Source organism: Canis lupus, chromosome 15 (assembly GCF_048164855.1).
Source record: "Canis lupus baileyi chromosome 15, mCanLup2.hap1, whole genome shotgun sequence".
Lineage (NCBI taxonomy): Eukaryota > Metazoa > Chordata > Mammalia > Carnivora > Canidae > Canis > Canis lupus.
In genome coordinates this window covers 14,839,983-14,852,766 of record NC_132852.1, presented here as the reverse complement: position 1 = coordinate 14,852,766, position 12,784 = coordinate 14,839,983, and the positions used below count along the sequence as shown (strand labels likewise).

At 43.9% G+C, this 12,784-nt stretch overlaps 1 protein-coding gene across 9 annotated transcripts in view; it reads right to left on the bottom strand.

Annotated features, from left to right (window-relative positions):
* Positions 1-12,784, bottom strand: part of STOX2 (storkhead box 2) — a 264,144-nt gene that overhangs the window by 32,370 nt on the left and 218,990 nt on the right. The window contains exons 1-3 of one of the 9 annotated variants that reach the window (XM_072775921.1): positions 3,035-3,278; positions 2,321-2,637; positions 2,095-2,214 (exon numbers count right to left, since the gene is read on the bottom strand). The exons of 7 other annotated variants lie outside the window; for them this stretch is intronic. In XM_072775921.1, coding sequence (XP_072632022.1) covers positions 2,095-2,119 — 25 coding nt within the window. In that variant the 5' untranslated portion in view covers positions 2,120-2,214; positions 2,321-2,637; positions 3,035-3,278. Of the gene's footprint in view, positions 1-2,094; positions 2,215-2,320; positions 2,638-3,034; positions 3,279-12,784 lie in introns of those variants that run through there. One more of the 9 variants, XM_072775928.1, reaches the window with a different exon arrangement.

Below are 12,784 nucleotides of genomic sequence, written 5' to 3'. Positions count from 1 at the left end.
GGCACTTGAGTGGACACTCTTGGTACTAAAGACCAGTGACACTAGGAGCTACATAATTTTGAAGGAACCATAGCCATTACCTCTTGTAAGGATAATGTCCTATGGGATTCGAGAGAATCACTTTCACATAAATATTCAGAAGTTAGAATACCTCTTACCTACAGATGTCTTGTCTAATAATATTCTTCTTAATCAAGTAAACCATAATCAACGTCCACGTGGAAGGGCCTCATCCTCACATTTGTTCTGAACAGTAACAACCTTTTACAAGCAGCATACGGTACCATCTGTAATCGTATCTCAAGGTAATATCTCAATCATCATTTCTAGAGTCTGAACTCTCAACGTCTACCCTACATTAATCTACCCTGTGAAGACTCTTAAAATGAACAAAACAGATCGCTCTCCCCCCTCTATGACAAGGGAATGCTTTTTAAATGGCCTCTCTTCTTAATCAACTACTTACTGAGTGGTTTCCAAGTGTAGGGAACTATTAGGAGATGTGAATTGTGGAAAAAAAAACCACATAAATCTTGATCCTTGCCTTCAATGAGCTTATGATTTAGATGGGGAAACATGATATAAATGTGTGAAAATATAAGTGATTATGACATATTCAAATTACTATTTACAACATCCTTACAAGAGATACAAGAGAATACATGAATGACTAGCAAATTAACTCCTACAGTAGGAATTTATTAATATTTAATTACACCCATCTCTCCATAGAGAGAAATAGTAATTCTCCACCAGCATTAAGAAATGACCTCCTGGGGATCCCTGGGTGGCGCAGCGGTTTGGCTCCTGCCTTTGGCCCAGGGCGCGATCCTGGAGACCCGGGATCGAATCCCACATCGGGCTCCCGGTGCATGGAGCCTGCTTCTCCCTCTGCCTGTGTCTCTGCCTCTCTCTCTCTCTCTGTGACTATCATAAATAAATAAAAATTAAAAAAAAAAAACTTAAAAAAAAAAAAAGAAATGACCTCCTGTTGAGTAATCAGGGAAAGCTCTACAGGAGAGGGAGACTTTGAATAGGGTCTTTAAGGATGAATCGAATTGATGGGCGTGGGGCCTTATGTAATTACTGTGTATTCTCAATATACTATGACGTCACCAAGCAACCTTTAAAACTGACTCAACACCCTCCACTTTGCTTTGAAGATGCAGGGTGCTATGCACAAAGAGACATCTCTGACAGTGAAGAGAGGAAGCATCCTGTCTTCCCCTCTGAGAAAGGGTGAGCGATGGGGATGGATATGAGAGCAAAGAGAAAATAGATGTTCAAGGAGCCGACCCAATACACAGTTTGCATTTTAAATGTTCTAATTATTATTACAAGTGACATAAGGGATTTAGTGCTCTCAGAAGTATCTTTAATGACAGAGAGTGCTAAACCTGTACATTTGATAAGATGGTAAAACCATGCTTTCGGACTTGCCAAGTTTCACTCTGGGAACACAGCATGTAACAGACTTTGGAGGACCACATTTTGCCATCTTGCTATTAACAAAGAGGAAGTTCTCCTGTGAAAAGGCCGTGGATATTGTAAGAAAACAGCTATGTAATAATTTGAATCCTAAAGCAGACTCGGAAGAAATATGCTTGCTTCCTTAGTGGTTAATAGCCATCTCAATCTGATGTTAGTGTTGGAAACAGTCCCTGAGCGTATAAATCAGGCGCGCCTGGATTTTAAGTGTGCTGCACGTAGGTTAACAGGCCAAATAACACGCCAAATTTCAGGGACTATATTAATTGAGAAGAAAATATTTCAAGTTGTATTGACCGAACGCCTCCATCCGAAGAGCGGAAGAGCTACTACAGCTGATGGAAATCTGGAGCAGTCTAATTATTCCGTATTTGCAAATCCTACAGCTGCCTGACTTTTCAGTTCTGACGTGACTTAGGATGAATCATGCATCTGGTGGGCAGCCGACGTGGGGCACTTCTGCTGCCTACCACTGAGGCTGCACAGGGGCTCTAACAGCAAGACCACCTTTCAGAGGACAGCGCACCCTTATCAAAGCGGGTGTAGACATTTTACCATATTGCTTCGCACACAACAACTCTTGAAAGAAAAGCAGGGGAAACCTACCTGACCCTTTCTGGACTGGCTCCATCCCCCAGGTAGCTTTGACGCTAAAGCCTGGTGCATGCTAGGGGATTGCATCCAGGCACAAGAAGGAGCCAGTAACAGAAACGGACGTCCTAGAATCTGGAATAAGAAGAAAGAGTAAACCTTCGAGTAATAATATCCGAAATGAGCATTTCAGATGGGCTACTGAGGGCATGTGGAAGGCAACAGGAATCTGGTACTTTACCTTCGTAGATCTACTTTTAAAAAATGAGTTCCAGAACTCTCAGCTCTTCTTACAATTCAGGGCTCGAGAAACTGGTTCGAGTTCGGTTCAAAAGCTGGCAAAAAAGCACCTCAAAAAAAGGCTCTGTGAATGTACTTTGCTGGTAACGATTTTAGGAGAAAAAAAAAATCCTCTTTACCATTCTTTCATCCTATTTGCATAGAACAGCTGGAATCCGTCCCATGCCTATCCCATATATCAGAGCCACTTGCACTGAGCCAACATCCCACTGCAGTGCCTCGGGAATCTGCAGTGTCACTCCTCTTCTGCCTTGTTCTCTGCAAAGTGAAGTCATAGGGACGGATCAGCCAACCTGACTTCTCACTACCCTGCCCAGAATCCTTTGTGAACTGAAATGAGTCATCGCTCCAAGAAAAGCTACAGCCTCTGGTTTCTGTGCAGGCCCCTTTGTCTGTGCGGTGCGGAGACTCCGGGCTGGGAATGCACCCCAGGCCCCCCAGGTTCCCCTAGAGCCCCCCAGGCCGGGGGCTGGGCTGTGAGGGGGCACATCCTCCTCTCCAGGGGGCCCAGGTCCCCTCCCACGCATTAGCCTCAACTCAGATTTTTTTCATCATTAAAACAGCAAAAAGGGCACATACCTCTGGATGCTTGAACACACACACACACACACATGCACGCACGCACATTAAAATTGATCTAGCGTCATATACTCACCAGTCTGTAATTATAAACCTGACACATTCTCTCTCTCTCTCTCTCTTTTTTTTTTTTTTTAAGGCTGGCTTTTCATTGTGATGAAGGACGCATCTCCCTCTGTGTGTAACAGGCGGTTTCTACTGTACACTGGATCAAAGTTTAGCTGCAGCGAGCTATTTGTCATACATTCCAGTCGCCGCGCAAGCCCTTGCAAGCCCGGGTGTCCTCGTTCCCGGGCGGCCGGCGGCCTGCAGCAGGGGCGGCCCCGCAGCCGCGGAGAGGAGAGGCGGTGTGGGGAATGAGGTCACTGTGTCAGGGGCTCGTTCGCAGCGTGAGCCTCTCCTGAGCTCGCCACACAACTGAAATTGCACGGACTGGTATGATTCACACGGGTTTTTTTTTTTTTTTTTTTTTTTTAAGCTCGCTGCATCCTCTGCTTTTTTCCCCAAAAATAAAAAAAATAATAAAATAAATAAATTCTGCATCAGAGATCGGTAAGGCAAGAAATCGATTGCTTATTTGTGTGCCAAGGTCTGTTTCCCTGCACCGCTGGTGCTACACTCCCCGTTAGCCCCGCACCGACTAACTCGTGCACACACACACACGCGCGCGCACACACACGTGTACGTGTTGTATTTATAGACACACATACACACTGAACCATAGAGAAAATGATTCATCTCTATTTAGAGTACAAGTAACCGCATATAAACATCTCGAGAAGAAAAGTGGGGGGCGGGAGGTTTTGGCAGAGGGGAGAGGACCAGAGGAGAACCAGCAATCACGTTAACACCAGGAAGACGAATGGAGTCAGGGGAAAAGAATGATTAAGGAAGAAGTGAATTCCATTGTGTTCGTAATGATGCTGCCCAAACTGCCCCCACAAGAAATAATACCAAGGCAGGCGCCTCCCACTGTCTGCACCCAGGAACCAAAAGGATGCCAGTAAATTATCATGCACAGAAACCCAACAGATTAGGGTGGCAGAGGATGTTTGGGCAGCAGATCCCCCACAACACCATGAATATAGCAGCTAACCTGATGCGGATCCGAAGTATAGGGCACAACCAGAGCCGGAGGTACAGAGATGGAATGGGTCTCTCAGTAGGACTATCCCAAATCACTGGGGTAGAAGTATCCCGACCCAGGCTGACGTCCCACCACGGCCACACCCTCTCTTAACCTCTGTGATCTAGCCTGTCGTCCAGGATCTCTTCCCCCAGAAGCCAGGAAGACCACACCTGTGCATGCCCCCAAGTGAAGGCCCTCCCTCCCCGAGCTGAGTCCTACACCCCACACGGTGATTCCCATCCTGCCCTCGGACAGTAAAAAATGGATAAGCCTCTTTTGCCTGACAACTCGAGCAGTCTCTACAAATAAAACTCCTGTCCCTACATTCCAAATCCTCTCTCTCCCAGTCGCCTACCGTTTGGGGCACTTCGTAAGCATGCACGCTCCATGCTCATTTAGTGACTGGCTGATACACTTGGTCTAAACATTATTAAATAAAAACTTCTTCAACTCCTCCAACCATCTCTCATTTTCCAAATCCCCTGCCCTCATGGCTTCCCACCTTTCCTTCTGCTTTGGCACATCAACTTCCCTCTTAAAATGCTGTCTGAAGAGCTGAGTACACTCCAGCTGCATTCTCCCCTTGGCAGGCACAATCACCTCCCTTGTTCTGGACTCCGTATTCTCACCGCATAAGACTACAGAAGGCTGAGTCACACTGTCAACCCCCAGAGAACTTCTTTGCATGAAAGTGCTAGTAAATCAGGCCTCACTCATGCACTTGAAAAATCCTCATCAATTATGCCCTATACATTTCATCAGAAATGGTTTGGTCTTGATTTTCCTTCCCAAAGTATTATTTCTTCTCATTTGATATGCCACCTAGATTCTCGTCCATGACACAGACTGAGCCCGTGGCCCAGCACCAGGGCCTCCTACCAAGACAGCTCACCTTCACTCAATCAACTCCCTTTGCATTTGGTTGTGTTGTTAGTTATAAATCTACCGAATCCCACCTGCTCTGGCTCATTCCTGTTGGGCACAGACTGATCACTATATGGTTAGAAAGTATGCTCAATAACCCCCTGAATTTAAGAGTGAAGTGATGTAACTATATAATAAATGTATTAAAAGTTAAGATCTAAATAGAGATATCTTTAGCTCTGGCAATGTAAGAACATCTGGAATGGCTCTGGGCTATTGGACCATTTCTTGATAGCTAAGATTTCAAGTTTTCTCTATGGTAAAGTTAAATAAGGAAAAAAAAAAACACCCAAAGAAAAAGGATGGAAAATTACAAATAAAAATATACTTAAAATTTCTAATATCCAAATGTGTATGTTTTCTACCTGTACACGGGCCTCCTGCACCTCTATTAGAAACTCGCCTAAAGAGGGGAGGAGCAAGATGGCGGAAGAGCAGGGTCTCCAAATCACCTGTCTCCACCAAACTACCTAGAAAACCTTCAAATTATCCTGAAAATCTATGAATTCGGCCTGAGATTTAAAGAGAGACCAGCTGGAATGCAACAGTGAGGAGAGTTCGCGCTTCTATCAAGGTAGGAAGACGGGGAAAAAGAAATAAAGGAACAAAGGCCTCCGAGGGGGAGGGGCCCCGCGAGGAGCCGGGCTGAGGCCGGGGCGAGTGTCCCCAGGACAGGAGAGCCCCGTCCCGGAGGAGCAGGAGCTGCACCGACCTTCCCGGGCGGAAAGGGGCTCGCGGGGAGTTGGAGCAGGACCCAGGAGGGCGGGGATGCCCTCGGGTTCCCTGGGACAGTAACAGACACCTGCGCGCCCAGGAGAGTGCGCCGAGCTCCCTAAGGGCTGCAGCGCGCACGGCGGGACCCGGCGGGACCCGGAGCAGCTGAAGGGGCTCGGGCGGCGGCTCCGCGGAGGGGGCTGCGCGGCCCCGGGAGCAGCTCGGAGGGGCTCGGGCAGAGGAAGAGGCTCCGTGCGGAGGGGGCTGCGCGGTTCCAGGAGCAGCTCGGGGGGCTCGGGCGGCGGCTCCGCGGAGGGGGCTGCGCGGCCCGGGAGCGCGAATCCACCAGCGCAGGCTCCGGAGCACAGGGCGCCGGGACACAGCCCAGGATCCCGCCTCCCCCGGGACAGGCAGAGGCCGGGAGGGCCCAGGACAGCAAGGACGCTCCTGCCCCAGCTGAGCACATCAGCGGCCCCACCCCGGAGCCTCCAGGCCCTGCAGACGGAGTTCCTGCCGGAGCTGAATCCAGGTTTCCAGAGCTGCCCCGCCACTGGGGCTGTTCCTCCTGCGGCCTCACGGGGTAAACAACCCCCACCGAGCCCTGCACCAGGCAGGGGCACAGCAGCTCCCCCAACTGCTAACACCTGAAAATCACAACAGGCCCCTCCCCCAGAACACCAGCTAGACTGACAACTTCCAGGAGAAGCCAAGGGACTTAAAGAACACAGAATCAGAAGATACTCCCCGGTGGTTCTTTTTTTGTTTGTTTGTTTTTGTTTTTGTTTTGTTTTGCTTTTTGATTTGTTTCCTTCCCCCACCCCCTTTTTTTCTCCTTTCTTTTTCTTTCTCTTTTTCTTCTTTTTTTTTTTTTTTTCGTTTTTTTTTTTCTTTTTCTTCCCTTTTTTTTTCTCTTTCTCTTTTCTTTCCTTCTTTCTCTCCTCTCTTTTTCTCTTTTTCCCAATACAACTTGCTTTTGGCCACTCTGCACTGAGCAAAATGACTAGAAGGAAAACCTCACCTCAAAAGAAAGAATCAGAAACAGTCCTCTCTCCCACAGAGTTACAAAATCTGGATTACAATTCAATGTCAGAAAGCCAATTCAGAAGCACTATTATACAGCTACTGGTGGCTCTAGAAAAAAGTATAAAGGACTCAAGAGACTTCATGACTGCAGAATTTAGAGCTAATCAGGCAGAAATTAAAAACCAATTGAATGAGATGCAATCCAAACTAGAAGTCCTAACGACGAGGGTTAACGAGGTGGAAGAACGAGTGAGTGACCTAGAAGACAAGTTGACAGCAAAGAGGGAAACTGAGGAAAAAAGAGACAAACAATTAAAAGACCATGAAGATAGATTAAGGGAAATAAACGACAGCCTGAGGAAGAAAAACCTACGTTTAATTGGGGTTCCCGAGGGCGCCGAAAGGGACAGAGGGCCAGAATATGTATTTGAACAAATTCTAGCTGAAAACTTTCCTAATCTGGGAAGGGAAACAGGCATTCAGATCCAGGAAATAGAGAGATCCCCCCCTAAAATCAATAAAAACCGTTCAACACCTCGACATTTAATTGTGAAGCTTGCAAATTCCAAAGATAAAGAGAAGATCCTTAAAGCAGCAAGAGACAAGAAATCCCTGACTTTTATGGGGAGGAGTATTAGGGTAACAGCAGACCTCTCCACAGAGACCTGGCAGGCCAGAAAGGGCTGGCAGGATATATTCAGGGTCCTAAATGAAAAGAACATGCAACCAAGAATACTTTATCCAGCAAGGCTCTCATTCAAAATGGAAGGAGAGATAAAGAGCTTCCAAGACAGGCAGCAACTAAAAGAATATGTGACCTCCAAACCAGCTCTGCAAGAAATTTTAAGGGGGCCTCTTAAAATTCCCCTTTAAGAAGAAGTTCAGTGGAACAGTCCACAAAAACAAAGACTGAATAGATATCATGATGACACTAAACTCATATCTCTCAATAGTAACTCTGAATGTGAACGGGCTTAATGACCCCATCAAAAGGCGCAGGGTTTCAGACTGGATAAAAAAGCAGGACCCATCTATTTGCTGTCTACAAGAGACTCATTTTAGACAGAAGGACACCTACAGCCTGAAAATAAAAGGTTGGAGAACCATTTACCATTCGAATGGTCCTCAAAAGAAAGCAGGGGTAGCCATCCTTATATCAGATAAACTAAAATTTACCCCAAAGACTGTAGTGAGAGATGAAGAGGGACACTATATCATACTTAAAGGATCTATTCAACAAGAGGACTTAACAATCCTCAATATATATGCTCCAAATGTGGGAGCTGCCAAATATATAAATCAATTATTAACCAAAGTGAAGAAATACTTAGATAATAATACACTTATACTTGGTGACTTCAATCTAGCTCTTTCTATACTCGATAGGTCTTCTAAGCAAAACATCTCCAAAGAAACGAGAGCTTTAAATGATACACTGGACCAGATGGATTTCACAGATATCTACAGAACTTTACATCCAAACTCAACTGAATACACATTCTTCTCAAGCGCACATGGAACTTTCTCCAGAATAGACCACATATTGGGTCACAAATCGGGTCTGAACCGATACCAAAAGATTGGGATTGTCCCCTGCATATTCTCGGACCATAATGCCTTGAAATTAGAACTAAATCACAACAAGAAGTTTGGAAGGACCTCAAACACATGGAGGTTAAGGACCATCCTGCTAAAAGATAAAAGGGTCAACCAGGAAATTAAGGAAGAATTAAAAAGATTCATGGAAACTAATGAGAATGAAGATACAACCGTTCAAAATCTTTGGGATGCAGCAAAAGCAGTCCTAAGGGGGAAATACATCGCAATACAAGCATCCATTCAAAAACTGGAAAGAACTCAAATACAAAAGCTAACCTTACACATAAAGGAGCTAGAGAAAAAACAGCAAATAGATCCTACACCCAAGAGAAGAAGGGAGCTAATAAAGATTCGAGCAGAACTCAACGAAATCGAGACCAGAAGAACTGTGGAACAGATCAACAGAACCAGGAGTTGGTTCTTTGAAAGAATTAATAAGATAGATAAACCATTAGCCAGCCTTATTAAAAAGAAGAGAGAGAAGACTCAAATTAATAAAATCATGAATGAGAAAGGAGAGATCACTACCAACACCAAGGAAATACAAACGATTTTAAAAACCTATTATGAACAGCTATACGCCAATAAATTAGGCAATCTAGAAGAAATGGACGCATTCCTGGAAAGCCACAAACTACCAAAACTGGAACAGGAAGAAATAGAAAACCTGAACAGGCCAATAACCAGGGAGGAAATTGAAGCAGTCATCAAAAACCTCCCAAGACACAAGAGTCCAGGGCCAGATGGCTTCCCAGGAGAATTTTATCAAACATTTAAAGAAGAAATCATACCTATTCTCCTAAAGCTGTTTGGAAAGATAGAAAGAGATGGAGTACTTCCAAATTCGTTCTATGAAGCCAGCATCACCTTAATTCCAAAGCCAGACAAAGACCCCGCCAAAAAGGAGAATTACAGACCAATATCCCTGATGAACATGGATGCAAAAATTCTCAACAAGATACTGGCCAATAGGATCCAACAGTACATTAAGAAAATTATTCACCATGACCAAGTAGGATTTATCCCTGGGACACAAGGCTGGTTCAACACCCGTAAAACAATCAATGTGATTCATCATATCAGCAAGAGAAAAACCAAGAACCATATGATCCTCTCATTGGATGCAGAGAAAGCATTCGACAAAATACAGCATCCATTCCTGATCAAAACTCTTCAGAGTGTAGGGATAGAGGGAACATTCCTCGACATCTTAAAAGCCATCTATGAAAAGCCCACAGCAAATATCATTCTCAATGGGGAAGCACTGGGAGCCTTTCCCCTAAGATCAGGAACAAGACAGGGATGTCCACTCTCACCACTGCTATTCAACATAGTACTGGAAGTCCTAGCCTCAGCAATCAGACAACAAAAAGACATTAAAGGCATTCAAATTGGCAAAGAAGAAGTCAAACTCTCCCTCTTCGCCGATGACATGATACTCTACATAGAAAACCCAAAAGTCTCCACCCCAAGATTGCTAGAACTCATACAGCAATTCGGTAGCGTGGCAGGATACAAAATCAATGCCCAGAAGTCAGTGGCATTTCTATACACTAACAATGAGACTGAAGAAAGAGAAATTAAGGAGTCAATCCCATTTACAATTGCACCCAAAAGCATAAGATACCTAGGAATAAACCTCACCAAAGATGTAAAGGATCTATACCCTCAAAACTATAGAACACTTCTGAAAGAAATTGAGGAAGACACAAAGAGATGGAAAAATATTCCATGCTCATGGATTGGCAGAATTAATATTGTGAAAATGTCAATGTTACCCAGGGCAATATACACGTTTAATGCAATCCCTATCAAAATACCATGGACTTTCTTCAGAGAGTTAGAACAAATTATTTTAAGATTTGTGTGGAATCAGAAAAGACCCCGAATAGCCAGGGGAATTTTAAAAAAGAAAACCATAGCTGGGGGCATCACAATGCCAGATTTCAGGTTGTACTACAAAGCTGTGGTCATCAAGACAGTGTGGTACTGGCACAAAAACAGACACATAGATCAGTGGAACAGAACAGAGAATCCAGAAGTGGACCCTGAACTTTATGGGCAACTAATATTCGATAAAGGAGGAAAGACTATCCATTGGAAGAAAGACAGTCTCTTCAATAAATGGTGCTGGGAAAATTGGACATCCACATGCAGAAGAATGAAACTAGACCACTCTCTTTCACCATACACAAAGATAAACTCAAAATGGATGAAAGATCTAAATGTGAGACAAGATTCCATCAAAATCCTAGAGAAGAACACAGGCAACACCCTTTTTGAACTCGGCCATAGTAACTTCTTGCAAGATACATCCACGAAGGCAAAAGAAACAAAAGCAAAAATGAACTATTGGGACTTCATCAAGATAAGAAGCTTTTGCACAGCAAAGGATACAGTCAACAAAACTCAAAGACAACCTACAGAATGGGAGAAGATATTTGCAAATGACATATCAGATAAAGGGCTAGTTTCCAAGATCTATAAAGAACTTCTTAAACTCAACACCAAAGAAACAAACAATCCAATCATGAAATGGGCAAAAGAGATGAACAGAAATCTCACAGAAGAAGACATAGACATGGCCAACATGCACATGAGAAAATGCTCTGCATCACTTGCCATCAGGGAAATACAAATCAAAACCACAATGAGATACCACCTCACACCAGTGAGAATGGGAAAAATTAACAAGGCAGGAAACAACAAATGTTGGAGAGGATGTGGAGAAAAGGGAACCCTCTTACACTGTTGGTGGGAATGTGAACTGGTGCAGCCACTCTGGAAAACTGTGTGGAGGTTCCTCAAACAGTTAAAAATATACCTGCCCTACGACCCAGCAATTGCACTGTTGGGGATTTACCCCAAAGATACAAATGCAATGAAACGCCGGGACACCTGCACCCCGATGTTTCTAACAGCAATGGCCACGATAGCCAAACTGTGGAAGGAGCCTCGGTGTCCAACGAAAGATGAATGGATAAAGAAGATGTGGTTTATGTATACAATGGAATATTACTCAGCTATTAGAAATGACAAATACCCACCATTTGCTTCAACGTGGATGGAACTGGAGGGTATTATGCTGAGTGAAGTAAGTCAGTCGGAGAAGGACAAACATTATATGTTCTCATTCATTTGGGGAATATAAATAATAGTGAAAGGGAAAATAAGGGAAGGGAGAAGAAATGTGTGGGAAATATCAGAAAGGGAGACAGAACATAAAGACTGCTAACTCTGGGAAACGAACTAGGGGTGGTAGAAGGGGAGGAGGGCGGGGGGTGGGAGTGAATGGGTGACGGGCACTGGGTGTTATTCTGTATGTTAGTAAATTGAACACCAATAAAAAAAATAAAAAAAAAAATAAAAAAAAAAAAAAAAAAAAAAAAAAAAAAAAAAAAAAAAAAAAAAAAAAAAAAAAAAAAAAAAAAAGAAACTCGCCTAAGCTTTCCAAGGACCCCGTAAAGTAAGTACCGTTACTATCCCCATTTTTAAAAAGGAGATTAACTGGGGTGCTTGGGTGGCTCTTACTTTGGCTCAAGTCATGATCTCAGAGTCCTGGGATGGAGCCCCACGTTGGGCTCCTCATTCATCTGGGAGACTGCTTGCCCCTCCTCTTGCTCGTGCTCTTTTTCTCTTTATTATAAATAAAGAAAATCTTTAAAAAGAGAGAGAGGGAGATTAACTGCCTTCCTCAAAGTCCACAGCTGGTAAGTGGCGGAATCAGGATTTGAACCTGGGAAAACAGGGCCTAGGATCTGTGTTTTTTTGTTTTTGTTTTATTTGTTTGTTTGTTTTATGAAGGACTTTTTAATTAGTATTTTTCTTTCAAGATTTTTTTTAAATTCAAAAGTTAGTTCACATATAGTGTATTATTAGTTTCAGGGGTAGAATTTAGTGATTCAATCCATTGCGAATAACACCCAGTACTCATCACATCATGTGCCCTCCTTCATGCCCATCACCCCCTTACCTGATTCCCACCCCCTTCAAGGACCCTCAGTTAGTTTCTTAGAGTTAAGAGCCTGTGTGCTTTTAACCACCACACACACTGACACTCAACTATTAAAATAAAATTACCACTAGAAACAAAAGTTTTTAAAAATCTATACCTCAATTTTTACATTTAAATTGAAGGCTGTTGGCTTCATTAGCACATGAGGCCAGTGAGGTTAAGCTCACCAGTCGAAGTCCCTTCCTAGCAGTTGCCTAGGTTCTGCTAACAGTGATGGACTCCCCTCCTGTCTCAGGGCCAGAGGAGCTGAATGATGATGCAAAGGACAGTAACTGATCAGCTACCACCGTAACCGTAAGCTCATTTTTGCTGTCCTACTCATACCATGCTGAGTTTTATGATGGACAACCATTAGCCTCAACTTAGAAATACAGGTGAGAAAGGCACTCTCATGTTTTCCACCCCAGTCTGATGGGGAGATA